Source organism: Hordeum vulgare, chromosome 7H, assembly GCF_904849725.1.
Source record: "Hordeum vulgare subsp. vulgare chromosome 7H, MorexV3_pseudomolecules_assembly, whole genome shotgun sequence".
Lineage (NCBI taxonomy): Eukaryota > Viridiplantae > Streptophyta > Magnoliopsida > Poales > Poaceae > Hordeum > Hordeum vulgare.
In genome coordinates this window covers 93,371,530-93,388,918 of record NC_058524.1, presented here as the reverse complement: position 1 = coordinate 93,388,918, position 17,389 = coordinate 93,371,530, and the positions used below count along the sequence as shown (strand labels likewise).

Here is a 17,389-nt window from a genome sequence, read left to right as displayed (position 1 = left end):
AAGAAATCCGTCAATGAGGTTGATCAAGTCTCCTTGACAAACTTTTTTGAATCGCATAAAAAACGGAGAATCTTCGAATAGTCACTAGGTTACCTCAATGGGGATGTGCATATCCCCAACAAGCAAATCATACTTCATCTTAACAGTAGGTATAGGGCATTCAAAGCTCCCAATAAGAATCGATGAAGTTTTTTCAATAGCATTGATGCAATGTACTCGATATTGTTTCTTCGGAAAGTGCATCGTATGCTCATTACAATTGACATGGAAAGTGACATTGCCTTTGTTGCAATCAATAACAGCCCCTGCAGTGTTGAAAAAGGGTCTTCCAAGGATGACCGCCATGGCATCATCCTCGGGAATATCCAGAATAACAAAGTCTGTCAAGATAGTAACGTTAGCAACCACAACAGGCACATCCTCGCAAATGCCGATAGGGAAAGCAGTTGATTTTTCGGCCATTTGCAGGGAGATTTTAGGGGGTGTCAACTTATCCAATTCAAGTCTACGATAAAGAGAGAGAGGCATAACACTAACACCGGCTCCGAGGTCGCATAAAGCAGTTCTAACGTAGTTGCCTTTAATGGAGCAAGGTATAGTGGGCACTCCGGGATCACCTAGTTTCTTAGGAGTTCCACCCTTGAAGGTGTAATTAGCGAGCATAGTGGAAATCTCAACCTGAGGTATCCTCCTCTTATTAGTCACAATATCCTTAATGTACTTGGCATAGGGAGACATTTTGAGCATATCTTTCAAACGCATTTGCAGAAAGATAGGTCTAATCATTTCAACAAATCGCTCAAAATCCTCATCATCCTTTCTCTTGGATGGTTTGGGAGGAAAGGGCATGGGTTTCTGAACCCATGGTTCTCTTTCTTTACCGTGCTTCCTAGCAATGAAGTCATTCTTATCGTATCTCCTATTCTTAGGTTGTGGGTTATCAAGATCAAAAGGTTCAATCTCCACATCCTTATCATTGCTAGGTTGAGCATCAACATGAACATCACTATCGATAATATCACTAGGCTCATGTTCATCACCAGATTGTGTTTCAGCATCAGAAACAGAGACATCGTTTGGATTCTCGGGTGTAACAGCAGCAGGTTTGCTAGCATGCAAGTTCCTATCATCTTTCTTTTTCTTCTTAGGATGACTAGATCCATCAGTGCTAACTCCTTGAGAATCTTGCTCAATTCTCTTAGGATGACCCTCAGGATACAAAGGTTCCTCGGTCATTCTACAGCCTCTAGTGACGACTCTAACAGAATTGTCATTCAACTCATTGAGCAAGTCATTTTGAGCCTTAAGTACTTGTTATACCCGAGTAGTAACAATAGAGGCATGTTTACTCAAAAGCTTAAGATCATTGACATTTCTATCCACACAAGTACTTAAATGACTAAGCATACGAGCATTCTGTTCCAATTGTCTGCTAACATAATCATTGAAACTTTGTTGTTTGGCAACAAAGTTATCAAATTCATCTAAGCATAATCTAGCAGGTTTATCAAAAGGAATATCACTCTCATTGAATCTATGAAGAGAATTTACCTCTACTACCTGTGTCGGGTTATCAAGACCATGGATCTCTTCGATAGGTGGTAGATTTTTGACATCTTCAGATTTAATGCCTTTCTCTTTCATAGATTTCTTAGCTTCTTGTATATCTTCGGGACTGAGGAATAGAATACCTCTTTTCTTCGGAGTTGGCTTCGGAGGTGGTTCGGGAATAGTCCAAGCATTCTCATTGCACAAGATATTATTCAATAGGATCTCAGCTTTTTCCACAGTTCGTTCCCTGAAAACACAACCGGCACAACTATCTAGGTGGTCCCTAGAAGCATCGGTTAGTCCATTATAGAAGATATCAAGTATTTCATTCTTCTCAAGAGGGTGATCAGGCAAAGCATTCAGCAGCCGGACAAGCCTCCCCCAAGCTTGTGGGAGACTCTCTTCTTCAACTTGCACAAAGTTATATATATCCTCCAAGGCAGCTTGTTTCTTATGGGCAGGAAAAAAATTCTCAGAGAAGTAGTAGATCATATCCTGGGGACTACGCACACAACCAGGAGCAAGAGAAGTGAACCAAGTCTTAGCATCATCCTTTAGCGAGAAAGGAAACAGCTTAAGGATATAGTAGTGCCGGATCTTTTCCTCACTCGTGAATAGGGTGGCTATATCGTGCAACTTAGTAAGATGTGCTACAACCGTTTCAGACTCATAACCATGAAAAGGATCAGATTCGACCAAAGTGATTAACTCAGGATCGACAGAGAGTTCATAATCCTTATCGGTCACAAAGATAGGCGAAGTAGCAAACTTCGGGTCGTATTTCATCCTAGCGTTCAGAGATTTTTCTTTCCACTTGCGCAGTAATTTCTCAAGATCATAGCTATCCTTACAAGCAAGAAAGTCCTCAGTTATCTTTCCCTCCATAATATAATCCTCAGGTATATCAGGCAATTCATATCTAGGAGAGCTAGTTCTAACAGGTGAAATAGCAGGTTCTACTTCAATAATCTCAGCAGTTTCAGAAGTATCATCACATTCAGCAGCAACTCTAGCAATTTGTGCATCAAGAAATGCACCTAGTGGCAAAGCAGTATCAAGCAAAGCATCATCACAAGCATCATGGATAGCAGAAGTAGCATCATCAAGCACATGCGACATATCAAATTTTCTAGCAGGAGGTGGTGTCGCAAACTTACTCATAACTGAAGGTGAGTCAAGTGCAGAGCTAGATGGCAGTTCTTACCTGTCCTCGTAGTTGAGGGCAAGACTTTAGTTTTTGGATCTCTCGGATTCCTCATAGTGATCAGCAGACGTAAATCCCAAGTGACTCAGAGAATAGAGCTAGGCCTCCCCGGCAACGGCGCCAGAAAATAGTCTTGATAACCCACAAGTATAGGGGATCGCAACAGTTTTCGAGGGTAGAGTATTCAACCCAAATTTGTTGATTCGACACAAGGGGAAGCCAAAGAATATTCTCGAGTATTAGCAGTTGAGTTGTCAATTCAACCACACCTGAAAGACTTAGTACCTGCATCAAAGTATCAGTAGCAAAGTAGTGTGATAGCAATAGTAGCAACAGTAACAGTAGCAACAGTGACAGCAGTAGCGGTAACAGTAGCAGCAGTGACAGCAGTAGAGGCAAAGTAACGTAGGAAGGACCAGTAGGAAAAACTCGTAGGCATTGGATCGGTGATGGATAATTATGTCGGATGACATTCATCATGTAACAGTTATAACATGGAGAGATATGTAACTAGCTCCAGTTCATCAATGTAATGTAGGCATGTATTTCGTATGTAGTCATACATGCTTATAAAAAGAACTTGCATGACATCTATTGTCCATCCCTCCCGTGGCAGCGGGGTCCTAATGGAAACTACGGGATATTAAGGTTCTCCTTTTAATAGAGAACCGGAACAAAGCATTAGCACTTAGTGAATACATGAACTCCTCATACTATGGTCATCTCCGGGAGTGGTTCCGGCTATTGTCACTCCGGGGTTGCCGGGTCATAACACATAGTAGGTGACTACAACTTGCAAGATAGGATCAAGAACACACATATATTGACGAGAACATAATAGGTTCAGGTCTGAAATCATGGCACTCGGGCCCTAGTGACAAGCATTAAGCATGGCAAAGTAGTAGAAACATCAATCTCAGAACATAGTGGATGCTAGGGATCAATCCCCATCAAAACTAACTTGATTACATGATAGATCTCATCCAACCCATCACCGTCCAACAAGCCTACGATGAGATTACTCACGAACGGTGAAGAGCATCATGGAATTGGCGATGAAGGAAGGTTGATGATGATGAAGGCGACGATCTCCCCTCTCCGGAGCCCAGAACGGACTCCAGATCTGCCCTCCAGAGGAAGAACAGGTGGTGGCGGCGCCTCCGTATCGTAAAACGCGATGAACTGTTCTCCCTGATTTTTTTCTAGACGAAAGGGACTAAATAGAGCTGGAGTTGGAGGCAGCGGAGCCCCGAGGGCCCCACAAGCGTGCTAGGCGCGACTAGGGGGGCGCGCCTCCTGGGCTTGTGGGCTCCTCGCTCCACGCCTCCGGTTGATTCTTGCGCCAGTATTTTTTATATATTCCATAAAAAATCCTCGTAAATTTCCAGGTCATTCCGAGAACTTTTATTTCTGCGCAAAAACAACACCATGGCAATTCTGCTAAAAACAGCGTTAGTCCGGGTTAGTTCCATTCAAATCATGTAAATTAGAGTCCAAAACAAGGGCAAAAGAGTTTGGAAAAGTAGATACGACGGAGACGTATCAGGAGCTGGTGCCATGTCCACCCGACGCCAACCTGATCACGGGGAAGTGGGTCTTCAAGCACAAAAATGATGCGGACGGCTCCCTCACATGTTAGAAAGCACACTAGGTCGTGTGTGGCTTCCGCCAACGCGCCAGCATTGACTACGATGAGACGTTCTCCCCGGTCGTCAAGCTGAAATGATTCGTATGATGCTCACCTTGCTCGCGTCGCGTGGCTGGCCGATGCATCAACTCGACGTGTACAATGCCTTTGTTCATGGCAACTTTGAGGAGGTGATCTACTGTCTCCATCCCGCCGGCTTCATGTACCATGACAAACCAGAGCACGCATGTCGCCTCTCCAAGTCATTCTATGGGCTGAAGCACGCGCCCGGTGCTTGGTTTCTCCGCTTTGCCGGCTTCAACCACTCTATCGGCTTCACTACCACGTGCTCGGACTCCTCATTGTTCACCTTCTGGCACGACAACGACGTGGCATTTCTCCTCCTCTACGTTGATGACATTGTGCTCACTGCGTCCTCACGGGGCGTGCTCCAATGTCTGGTACGACGTCTCGGTGGCAAGTTCGTGATGAAGGACATGAGCTCCCTCCACTTTTTCCTCGGCATTCGTGTCACATGCACTCATGCTCGGTTTTTCCTGTCCGAGCACCAGTAGGCCTAAGAGCTTCTCAATCGCGTTGGAATGGACACTTGTTGTCCTTCGCCAACGTCCATCGACACGAAGAACAAGCTTCCTTTTGCCAACGGGCCTCGTGTCGCCGATCCATCGGCCTACCGGAGCATCACTGGCGCCTTGTAGTACCTCACCATCACGTGACCTGAGCTCTCCTAAGTCGTCCAACAGATTTGTCTTCACATGCACGATCCGTGCGAGTGACACCTTGCGCTCGTGAAGCGCGTGCTTCGATACGTGCGCGGCACCTGCGCTCTCGGTCTTCATCTCCGCGCCTCAGGACGCTGGACATGCGTGCGTTCATCGACGCGGACTGGGTCGGGTGCCCCGACACCCGTCGATCCACGTTCGGATTTTGCGTCTACCTCGAGGATGCGCTTGTCTCTTCCTCCAGGCGCCAGGCAACGGTCTCACGTTCTAGCGTCGAAGCAGAATACCGTGGCATCACCAACGCGGTCACTGAGTGCATCTGACTCCACGAGCTCCTCGGCGAGCTCTTCACTCCGATGACCAAGGCCACCCTGGTGTACCGTGATAACGTGTTTGTAGTCTACCTGTCCGCCAACCCGGTGCATCACCGATGGACCAGGCACGTGGAGTTGGACATCCACTTCGTCCACGAGCGCATCTCTCTCGGCCACTTTCACGTTCTTCATGTCCCCACGTGCCAACAGCTTGCCGACATCATGACCAAAAGACTGTCATCGAACGTTTTCTCAGAGTTCCTCGCTGACATCATGACCAAAGGACTGCAATTTGACGGTTTTCGGAGTTTCGATCCGGTCTTCGCGTCGCACCAACAATGTCACGACTTGGGGAGGGGGGGGGGGGTGTGGGGTTAGGCTATACCGAATGGCCGCACCACCTGTGTGTATTGTACGTGACATACAGTGTAGTGTGTGTGCACTCCTAGGGATGATGGTACACGATTGAAGATAGTGGAGCATCCATGATCTCGCTGGCTGCCGGCTATGTAACTGTATATATGACCCAGCCTAGAGCTCAATCAAGTGTGGTGAATTACTCTCTCCCTGGTCTTTCTCGCCTACACCATCGACCCTGATTTTGGCAGTCCCTCGAGGCGGAGGACTCCGCCTTGGTTATTACCCTTTGCTCACTCTCTCCGCGGTTGTGTCAGCAACCATCGGCATGTGTACAGCCCATGAGCGCGGCGAGCCCAACAAGTGTGCGTGCGACTACATCGCGACGTGGATAGCGCCACCGGAGCCGGGGGACAGCGACCGTGCGACGCCGTGACCGGCCGCGGGCCACCCAACTGGCTGCCCCGCCTCCCCCCTCGATTGCGCGCCAGAATTCTCCACCCGACCGGCGTCTCTCGGTCCTACGAGAAGTCGAACACGACAATCTCACCAACGCCCTCACGAAACTACCGGAGAAATCCCAGACCGCAGCGATCTCTCATCCACACGAGCACCGCGTCAGTCCGTTCAGTGTCGTCACCGTGACCTCAAGCTATTTAAACACGGGATCGCCGTACTACGTTCCCTCCAAAACCACACTCGCATTTTGCTCTGCTCAGCTGCACTAGCCAAGTACAGTAATATCCTGATCGATCAGCAAAAGTTGGCATGTCGCCCACGGCCATGTCGCTGACCACGACGAGCCACCTGCCCGTCTGCAAGGCGCAGGACGTCCCCAAGCAACCGCCGCAGAGGCGGGCCTCTCCCGCCAAGGCCACGCCCCCGTCGCCAGACGCCGCCGGGATCCTCAGGCGCGGGCTGCTCCATTCCGCCGGCCTGGGCCTCGGGCTCGGGCTCGCCGTGGCAAGGCCGGCACGGGCTGATCATCCGCCGGTGCTGGCGCCGGAGGAGCTGACGTCGAGCCGGATGTCCTACTCCAGGTTCCTGGAGTACCTCAAGGCCGGCGCGGTCAAGAAGGTGGACCTCTTCCAGAACGGCACGGTGGCCGTCGCCGAGGTGGACGACCCGGCGCTGGCCAGGGTGCACCGCGTCAAGGTGCAGCTCCCGGGGCTCCCCGCCGAGCTGGTCCGGAAGATGCGGGAGAAGGGCGTCGACTTCTCGGCTCAGCCGGTGGAGCCCAACGTCGGGCTGGACGTCCTCGGCCTCCTGCTTAACCTCGGCTTCCCTCTCCTCTTCCTCGCCTCGCTCTTCCTGCGGTCGTCGGGGGGACCCATGAACATGCCCGGCGGCGGGCCGAACCTGCCCTTCGGGCTCGGCCGGTCCAAGGCCAAGTTCCAGATGGAGCCCAACACGGGCGTCACGTTCGACGACATCGCGGGCGTCGACGAGGCCAAGCAGGACTTCCAGGAGATCGTGCAGTTCCTCAAGTTCCCGGACAAGTTCACGGCGTTGGGGGCGAGGATCCCCAAGGGCGTGCTGCTGGTCGGCCCGCCGGGGACGGGGAAGACGCTGCTGGCCAAGGCGATCGCGGGCGAGGCCGGCGTGCCCTTCTTCTCACTCTCCGGGTCGGAGTTCATCGAGATGTTCGTGGGCGTGGGCGCGTCGCGGGTGCGGGACCTGTTCAACAAGGCCAAGGACAACGCGCCGTGCCTGGTGTTCATCGACGAGATCGACGCAGTCGGCCGGCAGCGCGGCACGGGCATCGGCGGGGGCAACGATGAGCGCGAGCAGACGCTGAACCAGCTGCTCACTGAGATGGACGGCTTCCGCGGCGACAGCGGCGTCATCGTGATCGCCGCCACGAACCGGCCGGAGATCCTCGACGCCGCGCTGCTCCGCCCGGGACGCTTCGACCGGCAGGTGTCCGTCGGGCTGCCCGACGTGCGCGGCCGCGAGGAGATCCTCAGGGTGCACAGCGCCAACAAGAAGCTGGACCCCGACGTGTCCCTCAGCGTGGTGGCCATGCGCACGCCCGGGTTCAGCGGCGCCGACCTGGCCAACCTCATGAACGAGGCCGCCATCCTCGCCGGCCGCCGCGGCAAGGACCGCGTCTCCGTCAAGGAGATCGACGACTCCATCGACCGCATCGTCGCCGGCCTCGAGGGCACCAGCATGACCGACGGCAAGAGCAAGATGCTCGTCGCCTACCACGAGATCGGCCACGCCGTATGCGCGTAAGCTCACACACATCATCATCCCTCTCCTCGTTTCACTTCACACCATTATTTCTCTCGATTGAACTAAAGACCGATCGATTCTACTGCAGGACGCTGACGCCGGGGCACGACGAAGTGCAGAAGGTGACGCTGATCCCGCGGGGGCAGGCGAGGGGCCTGACGTGGTTCCTGCCGGGCGAGGACCCGACGCTGGTGCCCAAGCGGCAGATCTTCGCGCGTATCGTCGGCGGGCTCGGCGGCCGCGCCGCAGAGGAGGTGATCTTCGGCGAGCCGGAGGTGACGACGGGCGCGGCAGGGGACCTTCAGCAGGTGACGCAGGTGGCGCGGCAGATGGTGACCACGTTCGGCATGTCGGAGATCGGGCCATGGGCGCTGACGGACCAGGCGGCGCAGAGCGGGGACGTGGTGCTACGGATGCTGGCCAGGAACTCCATGTCGGAGAAGCTCGCCGCCGACATCGACAGGACGGTGAAGGCCATCATCGACAAGGCGTACGAGGTGGCCAAAGCGCACGTCAGGAGGACGCGTCCCGCCATCGACCAGCTGGTCGACGTGCTCATGGAGAAGGAGACGCTCACCGGCGATGAGTTCAGGGCGATCCTGTCGGAGTACGTCGACATCGGCAGAGAGCAGAAGGACACCGCCGCGAGGACGGACATGGTCACTGCTTGAAACTTCACAAGGAGTATAATTGTGTAGTGCAGGCTGTGGGACGATAGCATATGGTATAGCCTGATGTAAATAGGAATGTATATATGGTGCCTCGCATGCTTCATAGTACTAGTAAATTTTTTCAATACAAGCAGGGATGCATAGTAGTAATAGAAACTGAAAAGCATCAATAGTATTTGGATGCCTCCCCAGGTTCAAGAGCCAAGAGCCGTCTCTTTTTGTAGCTGGCCTTGAAGCAGGCCTGCCTAAGCCTCTTCGTCTTCTCCTCGAGTTCAACATACGGCTTCTGCTCCAGGAGACGCCTCTCCTGCTCCAGCATCTCCACCAGCGCCCTCAGCTGCCCGTCGTCGTCCGCCTTGCCTGCCTCCTGCAGGACCTGCAACCATGACCGACATCGCAGAGCATTTACACGGTGAAACGGATGTGAAGTGCTGGCAGATTCAGAATCAGAGATAGGAGAAACTGGTATGGATAATGAGGGGACCTCGACGTCGTTGATGAGGGTCCGCAAGCTCTTCAGCTTGCGATGCGGCCACCTGGGAATACCAAGCTCTCTGCACCTCTTCTTAAGGATGGTGAGCCCGACGTTCAGCTCTCGAGCCGCCTGCGTGATCGGCATGTAGAAGTACTGTGACACAAGCTCGAATGTCAACACCCTCTCTGATCTAACGCGGTCTGCTCTCGTGGCGTTGGATGCTGATCCGTTCTCCTCACCATAACACGGAAGTGGCAATGGTAATCCCTTCCCACTCACTTCTGTGCTGTTATCAGATTGCTCCATGGCCTCCCAGCACCTCAGCAGATCATCCTCAAAGCTTGTATCCAGATCGCCTGTGTTGCAAGGAACAAGGCAGGGAGCTGCACGCGAGCTCTACAAATTCAGAAAGTACAACTAAAATCAAATGCTCCAGAAGTTGCTCTGTGTAACGTACCTTGCAGACTGCTGCTCTGCGAAACAGCAGGGTCGATAGAGCACAATGGTTGGCAACCGAAGCTCGGGAAGGGTAGACTGCAGAGGAGCGCCTCCTCTTCAAGCAGGTAACTATCATGCCAAAAACTTCGCCCATAAGGCCAGAAGCTGGTGGCATGAAAAGAAAAACTGGATCAACTTAGTAGCAATAACAATGGCATCACTTTCTGATGTACGCCTGTGCACTATCTTACTTTGTCAAACCGTATGATGTATGAAATCAGAGGAAAAATGTTACCTATGTTCTCCATTTGAATCCATTCCTTCTGAAGAGATTCAGAACGTGGGCAGCCAAATACTCTAATGGGAGACGGAAGGAGTATATATGGAGCGGATGAAAGGCAAAGTCAGCCCATAAATGCTGGTATCACTAGGTAGATGGAAACGGCTAATATAGTGAGAATCATGCAAGAATTAATTCGAAGAGTGGCTAATGGATCGGGAGTTACAGAAAAAGGGAGTAAATAGTGTGATTGGGCTGCGTGGTAATTAATAATTAGTTTTGGTAATGGCGAAACATGCCTGGGGGTTGCTGCATTGAAGAGCATGGGTAATAATGGCTAATCAAAACTTTTTGGCTAGAGTGTGAATGTTTTGTTTTCCAGAGATACAGTACTACTCCAGGAGTACTACTGATATTTATACTTCTTGGAACTGTAAGACTTTCATAGCTGATCGATTACATTTTCTTAACTATCCATTGCCTATAGATAACATTTAATCGAATTGATATTCATGAAACTTGTTTTCACTCGTGTTCGGCTTTAAACTATCTAGGAATACTCTGTACTCCAGTACTCCACCTTAATCAGTCAAAAAGTCGAAAGATAAGCCTAACATTGTGTAGTATAATACCCGTAAAAAAAACATTGTGTAGTATAATTGTAGAGTTTTGGCCAAAAATACCCATTTATTAGTTTATTGCTTGAGATATTCATGGAATAGTTTTGGACCATTTGGTTGATAAATCAAGATTTCGTCAAATTCCAACAGATAATTAAGAAAGGGTGTTTGTTCATTCATCCAGATGGTGGATTATAGCAACACTATCGGTTCCTTCTTTTATTGGAGGGGGAGGTTACAAAGCGTTTTTTTAGCGATTCATTAGGCGCCCCTCCTTCAATTTCGCAGCTCCATCGCCTCCTTATTTCCTGCCTATCACAACTCACCTTGGGCCCAGAGCGACGCGAGAGACGCTCTACAAATTGTGATGGAGGGAGTAGTATAGCACTCCCTCCCCAAATTCTAAATCGTGCCATGCATCACATATGCACATTATTGGCCCGCTCCGTCTCGCCCAGCCCACTCCGAGGGGGGGGAGAACCCACGCGCCGCCGCCTCCAGCACTCTACCACCCCCGCCCCCTCCCTCGCCGCCACCGCAGCACGCCGCCGGGCAAAGACCGGCTGGCGTCGGTCGCGGCGGGGCTGTCTCCCTTCCTCGCGGTGCTCGCTGACGCGGGACGACGGCATCAGGAGGAGGCGCGGCGCTCTGTAGGGCGGCGCGGCGAGGCTGCGACTGGGGCGGCTGGCAGTGGCGCCCTGGTGCAGCTGCGTGGGTGGTTGCTCTGGTGTGGCGGTGCGTGCTTATGCGGGATGGCTGCGCATCGAGGTGCTGGACCCGATCCAAATCTGGAGTGGGCTGCTCCTCCGACCGACGCGGCGCGGGCTGAGGCGGCAAGGGTCAGCCGTCACCGGAGGTCAAGGATGCTGGAGGTGGCTGGTGTCGGGGTGGTGGTGGTGGTTCGTACTGGTGATAGCGCTGGCAGCGGTGTGGGCTTCAGTTGGCCCTTGCGTGCGGCGTGGGCGGAGGCGGCGAGGGCCAGCCGTCGCCGACGATCTTTGCTGATGGTGGTGGCTGGTGTGGGGGTGTGCCATGGTGAAGGTCCGGCGGCGTCTCCGCTCGCCGGTGTTTGCTAGCGGTGAGGTTGGTGGCTCCTGCGTGGCGGTGGCGCCGACGTCTCGTAGGAGGTGTGTGGGACAGCGGGCTTGCAGACCGGTGGTGCTGCATCGCCGGTTGCGTGGGGGTGCTCGGCGAGGTGGCTCCGGGCAAAAGCCTAGACGGCACGACGTCTGTGGGCGTCGTTTTCCTCCTTGGGGGGTCGTTGTGGAGCCTGTCCTCGCCCAGCACCTTCGGACCATGGCCATCGGCCGAAAGCCTAAGACTCCATAGTGACTCGGGTGACGACGTCGTTCTCCCATGTCGCTACCCCCTTGGGGGCGTTACCTTGAGGGTCATCTGTCTCCCTCATGCTTTCCTGGAGCTGGACATGCACAACATCGTGGTCGGCAGGTGCCCGACTGGCGATGTGGATGGTTGGCGTGACTTCTTGTGTGGTAACGATGGCGGCTTCGAGCAGAGTTGGTTTGCTGCTGAGTTTTGGTAGTCGGCCTCATCCAGCGTGTTCGAGGGGTTGCCGCGCCTCACTTTGTCTTCCTGAAGTCGGAGCTGCTAAGGCGGGGCCTTGCGACGACGATGACGCGAGGCGGGTGGTCGGTTGTGGCGTTGGCTTGGCTCAGGCTCAGTGCTTTTCTCGTACAATGATCGTCGACAAAGTCGGAACTGTCTGGTAATTGGCGCGTGCGGTTGACTGTTTGGCAGTGGTCCGCGTGGGCCATGGCGTTTGCTTGCGGTGAGGGCTATATTGATGGTCGTCAATGGTGGAGTCGGAGTCGCCCTTGTGTAGGCGTGATGGTGATGACACCGGGTTGCAGCCTCAACGGTGTTCTCTCCTCGGCGGCATGTGTGCGTTCTTATGTGGGTTGCGACGTCGCCCTGTGTGTCCTGTGTGGACGTGTTGTAACAGTTTTCATCCGGTTCTTCGTTAATCAACCGGGCAATTCTCTTCTTAACTAATGAGACGAGGTAAAGCTTTTGCCTCCGTTTCAAAAAAAACATTTCTAAATCGTATTTGGTTTTGGAAAAGAAATCCCTTATAGTACACCGTCACCCCGTATTTCACGTTGCTTTTCCAAAAGAGAGAAGTCCATATTACAACCTCGAACTATCACTGAAGTCTAAAACAGAACCTTAAACTATGAACCGTCTAATTTACAACCGTGAATTTTGTAAACTGGACAAAAGACAAGGTGGTATTTGACTGATGTTGACCAGTTTTTTACTGTTGAACGTACAGTCAGCGCCATCTCATACAACCTAGCCAATTTTGGCCAAAACAAAAGTTCCCCAAAAAAATTGAAAACTAAAAAAATCCACACAATGATTATGTTCAATCTGGGAAAGTTTCAACAATTTTTGTCAAGTATAAAAAAAGTCAAAGCAAAATTTCAAATTCAAATCCATTTTTGGTCAACTTTTGGCAAAAAAGAAGGTTTCCAGAAAAATTCTCAAAAATCCACACAACCATTATATTCAATCTGGGAAAGTTTGAACAATTTTTGTCAAGTAGAAAAAAATTAGAGCGAAAATTCAGAAGCATACTGACATGACGTATGACATGGCGTTGACTCGACGGTCAACAGCCAAAAAACGGTCAACATTACCCCAAAACCACCCAGGGTTGTCTTTTGTTCGGTTTTCAAAGTTCAGGGTTGTAAATCAGACGGTTTGGTAGTTCAGGGTTGTGTTTTAGACTTTGGTGATAGTTCGAAGTTGTAAGATGGACTTCTCTCTTTCCAAAACAACCCCACTTCTGTTGCACGCCCATTTTGTGTGGTAGACATCAAATTAAGCTGCCGATCCAGTAGTTTCAATTTTCTTCTCCACCGATTCGTCTCTCATCTCATCTTTCACAATCACCGCTTCATCTTCCATCTCATCTTTCACAATCACCGCTTCGTCTTTCATCTCATCTTTCACAATTGATCTTCTTTGGTGCCATGGGAAGATGAATCGCCCTACTTGATTGAGTGTACCATGGCCAAAGGGGAGAGCTGGGCGCCCGACTCAATTGGTGGGACCTAGACCTCGCTTTTGGCCATGCCACCATTAGACATTAGTGTGGCCGTGTAGTCATCACCTTCGTCATCCTCTCAACTACGTTGAGCGCCCAGACCTCGCTTCTAGCCATGGCACCCTCGAGCGAGTCAGATGTGCAGTCATCACCTCCGTTCTCCGCGTAATTGACTGAATCTTGGTCCCCAATCACCGCATCAAGCCATGGCGACCTCAAACAGAGTCAGGCAAGAAGAAATCACATCCATCCTCCCCACCATTGAACGAGTCAAGCACCCGGTCTTCCCTGCGGCTACTACTTGCCCAACCGAGGTGAGCGCTCTGTCCTTCTGTAGCACCAGAGAAGATGGATGGAGACATGAAATGGGAGGGAGACAAAGTGGTGATAGATGAGCGGATAAGAAAAGGTCGGAGTTGGCGTGGGGTGCGATGGAAGCATGTCTTTATTTCAGCATGTTGAAATTACAGGCGACAATCTACAATATGGGATTTTTACCAAAGTAAAATACGATTTAGTTGAGGGCTATCTGTAAAACTCTATTCTCTCCTTAATTAATATATGAGGCAAATCTTTTGCTTCCATTTAAAAAAAAAAAGTACTATTTAGAATTTGGGAAGCGGGTGTCATAAACAGGTAATCAAAAACACAACATTATATGCTTATTTAGAAGGCATAAACAAGATGATGATGCTAGGAGAGTAACTTATGTGCCAATCTTTAAGTGCACCTGTTGTGGGATCTGTTCAGACAGGCCTTGCACACATGTTTTTGAGAGAGATAATGTGACAACATGGTTCATGATTAGATGTGAAACAACACTTCAAAGTATATTTGAGTATCAAAACACATGTGTACCAGATAAGTGGGAGTAATACAAACTCACTTGAGTTGCCTGGCTCATCCCCATGTTTCTTGGCTTGTGCAACTGCCGCCTTACAAAGCCAGCAAAATAAGCCCACTGTCGAAAAAATAAATCATTTAAATAGTCTGCATTAGCTGTTCATGCATCAACTCACAAATTTTTGATTATTTTGATTAGGAGATAGCACACAGATCAGCTAATGTAACAGATGACTTTAAGAGCTCAATTAGCAGAGTTTGTAAATAGCTGATTTGGGTAGGGTACAAACAGTACATGAATGAGATATGTACAAGTCAAGAAGAATCAAAGACGGAAAGCATGTCTTTGTTTCAACACTGCAAATCTTTTTCTTTGTTCCATATAAATATTACAACAATCTCACCGTACTGTCTAGCTCCAATCCCTGGATGACATGTCAAAACATTCTAGAACTGAATATATCTCCTGGATAAAGGGATGGGAGGTATCTCCTGCGTTGAAGACATGCAACTTGTCGTGCAAATCAATCCAGCTGTATCCAGGATGCTTGTGAACACCTTGCCGTTCCATCTCTTCCCTTGCCACAGATGCACTTCCCCACCTTCCCTCACGAGCATGTAAGTTATGAATCATAACATATGGAGCAGAACTCTCAGGATCAATCTTGCATAATGCCTTTGCAGCCATGTGAGCCAGTGGTTCATTCTTCTTCGCCGTACATGCTCCGAGGAAAGATCCCCACACAGATCGGTCCGGAGCAATTGGCATGCTATTTATTACCTCCAATGCATCGTCAAGCTGACCGTGTCGACCTATGAGATTGACAAGTGCTGAGTAGTGCCCAATCCTAGCAGCAATGCTATACTCATGGACCATGGTTTGGAAAACCCTCAGTCCTTCAGAGACAAGGCCAGCATTTGCACATGCACTCAAAAGAGAAATGAAAGTTATATGTGTTGGCATAACCCTGGCTCTCCTCATTTCTTCGAACAGCTGCAACGCTTCTGTAGCACGACCATTGTGTTCATAACCTCCTATCAGTGCATTCCAAGTCACTAACTCTTTTTGCGTATACATCTGATTGAAGATGGCTTCCGCATCAGTTATTGCCCCGCCTCTGGAGTACATTGTTATAAGGGCATTGCTAGTTGCAGTATCTGACAGAAAAGACTTCTCAATAAATTGGTGGAGCTGAGCTCCAAGCCGCAACATAGGGAGCGAAGCACATGCTGCTAGAACTGAAGAGAAGGTGTGCCGATCAGGCATCACGCCAACTTCTAGCATTTTTGAAAATAGCTCAATTGTACCATCATAGTCCCCATTTTGTTCATAACCTGATATCATTGTATTCCAGGAGATGATTTCACGCTCTGGCATCCTATCAAAAAATCCACGGGCATGCTCAACCTGTCCTATCTGTGTGAATCCTCGTATTATTAAATTCCAAGATACCATATCAGGGTCTGGCATTTCCCAAAACAGCTTCTCTGCTTCCTGCATATTGGACACCTTGGCATACCCAGCAATCATAGTGTTCCATGATTCCAAGTTCTTAGCCGGCATCTCATCAAACAGCATCCTAGCTGAGCAAAGATCTCCAGTTCTGGTATAGCACATCATCATTGTGTTCCATGACACAGCATTCCTCTGAAACACCCTCATATTGCTCATCTGGTGCTGATACTGACCTTCGGGTATCATATCGAATAATCTTCTGGCATCGTCCACCCTCCCGACTTGTCCATACGCAGCAATGAGCGTGTTGTAAGCATCAACAGCCATGCCCATGTCTGTCACCCTCAAGCGCTTTGTCAACAGCTCCTCTGCCTCATGCAACCAGCCATTCTTCGTTAACCCAGACACCAGTGTGCCCAGCGACGCAGAGTCCTTCACAGGCATCGCATTGAACATGTCGAGGGCCTTGCTCACCTGACCAGCAGCAAAGAGCCCGGTGACCATCGTGTTCCAAGAAGTGATGCCCCTCTGTGGCATCTCGTCGAACAGCTTCCTGGCCTCGCCCATGAGCCCGCGGCGCACATAGGCACCGAGGAGGGTGTTCCACGTGACACCGTCGCGCTGTGGCATTTCATCGAACAGGCGGCGCGCGGCGGCGAGGTGGTGGGAGTGCGACGAGCGGGAGTAGGCGGCGAGGAGAGTGTTCCATGACACAACGTCCCGGACAGGCATGGAGGCGAAGAAGGCGTTAGCAGCACTTACGTCGCCGCGGCGGGCTAGCGCCGCTAAGAGCAAGTTCCAGGTCACGACGGAGCGGGCTGGGAGAGCGTCGAAGAGGCGCCAGGCTGCGGCGAGGCTGCCGCGACGGAGGAGAGCCGCGAGGGAACGGTTGTGTTGCCGGATCAGTTCGTCCGTGGGGGATGCAACCGTGGCTGCGGCTGCGGCAGCCGCGCGGCGGTGGGCGACGCCTGGGATGGGAGGCGGCCATCTCCGCATCAGGATTCAAAGGTCCGGCGGTCCGGGATCAGGTACTTGGGTTCAGCTGTGCGATTTTCCGGTGACGTTGAGGTGGTTTGGTCAGACCAAAACATCACAGGCTTTGACCAACTAGTATACCTTTTCAGAGTATTTTAGATTTAAGTTTTCCAAATTATAATCAACAAAAGTAAGTTATACTGAGTTACTATAAAATTAAGTCATTTTTGACTCACTTATTTTGAAACAGAGGAAGGACATAATAGGACTATGATTAGAAGCAAGCCAACATATGGTTGGAAGATTTGAGGGACATTGGCATCCGAGCCCATCAGGATCGAAATCCTAGTGTTCGCATTATTCATGAATTTATTTCAGAATTTTCGGCGATGCAAATTCAGTGGAAGGAAACGTTTCCGTTAATGATGAGGCGCTTACGATAACTTCGTAAATCTCAAGATGATATGTCGGCTCAGTCTTTCGAAGGTGCTTATAAAGGTAGGATATGCGTATATACGTTCATAGGA

At 50.6% G+C, this 17,389-nt stretch overlaps 3 protein-coding genes across 5 annotated transcripts; 1 reads left to right on the top strand and 2 right to left on the bottom strand.

Annotated features, from left to right (window-relative positions):
- The first annotated feature begins 6,506 nt into the window (after positions 1-6,506).
- Positions 6,507-8,715, top strand: LOC123411777 (ATP-dependent zinc metalloprotease FTSH 6, chloroplastic-like). The gene is made up of 2 exons (XM_045104742.1): positions 6,507-8,030; positions 8,123-8,715. The coding sequence occupies exons 1-2, from the start codon at positions 6,565-6,567 to the stop codon at positions 8,703-8,705; spliced, it is 2,049 nt and encodes a 682-aa protein (XP_044960677.1). The 5' UTR covers positions 6,507-6,564; the 3' UTR covers positions 8,706-8,715.
- A 51-nt stretch (positions 8,716-8,766) lies between these two features.
- LOC123408375 (protein RKD1-like) lies at positions 8,767-9,936 on the bottom strand. The gene is made up of 4 exons (XM_045101499.1): positions 9,914-9,936; positions 9,638-9,783; positions 9,190-9,563; positions 8,767-9,081 (listed from the first exon to the last, which is right to left on the bottom strand). Exons 1-4 carry the CDS (start codon positions 9,934-9,936, stop codon positions 8,872-8,874), a joined length of 753 nt encoding a protein of 250 aa, XP_044957434.1. The 3' UTR covers positions 8,767-8,871.
- LOC123411778 (pentatricopeptide repeat-containing protein At1g62260, mitochondrial) lies at positions 9,698-16,939 on the bottom strand. 3 transcript variants are annotated; one of them, XR_006613323.1, is made up of 3 exons: positions 14,836-16,939; positions 14,475-14,549; positions 9,698-9,783 (listed from the first exon to the last, which is right to left on the bottom strand). XR_006613323.1 is itself a non-coding variant. In XM_045104743.1 (2 exons), the coding sequence occupies exon 1, from the start codon at positions 16,881-16,883 to the stop codon at positions 14,844-14,846; it is 2,040 nt and encodes a 679-aa protein (XP_044960678.1). In that variant the 5' UTR covers positions 16,884-16,939; the 3' UTR covers positions 14,291-14,549; positions 14,836-14,843. The 3 variants fall into 3 exon arrangements, 1 of the variants encoding a protein (XP_044960678.1); XR_006613322.1 differs by lacking the exon at positions 9,698-9,783 and adding an exon at positions 9,952-9,975; XM_045104743.1 differs by lacking the exon at positions 9,698-9,783 and having other exon boundaries at positions 14,291-14,549.
- Between the last annotated feature and the right edge of the window lie 450 nt (positions 16,940-17,389).

Excerpts from the sequence above, each read along its gene's own strand:
- LOC123411777 (XM_045104742.1), top strand. The coding sequence starts at position 6,565 with ATGTCGCCCACGGCCATGTCGCTGACCACGACGAGCCACCTGCCCGTC. Across the intron at positions 8,031-8,122 it reads ATCGGCCACGCCGTATGCGC|GACGCTGACGCCGGGGCACG; the intron begins GTAAGCTCACAC and ends ATTCTACTGCAG.
- LOC123408375 (XM_045101499.1), bottom strand. The coding sequence starts at position 9,936 with ATGGATTCAAATGGAGAACATAG. Across the intron at positions 9,784-9,913 it reads GATTCAAATGGAGAACATAG|CTTCTGGCCTTATGGGCGAA; the intron begins GTAACATTTTTC and ends TCATGCCACCAG. Across the intron at positions 9,082-9,189 it reads CCCTCATCAACGACGTCGAG|GTCCTGCAGGAGGCAGGCAA; the intron begins GTCCCCTCATTA and ends TCATGGTTGCAG.
- LOC123411778 (XM_045104743.1), bottom strand. The coding sequence starts at position 16,883 with ATGCGGAGATGGCCGCCTCCCATCCCAGGCGTCGCCCACCGCCGCGCG.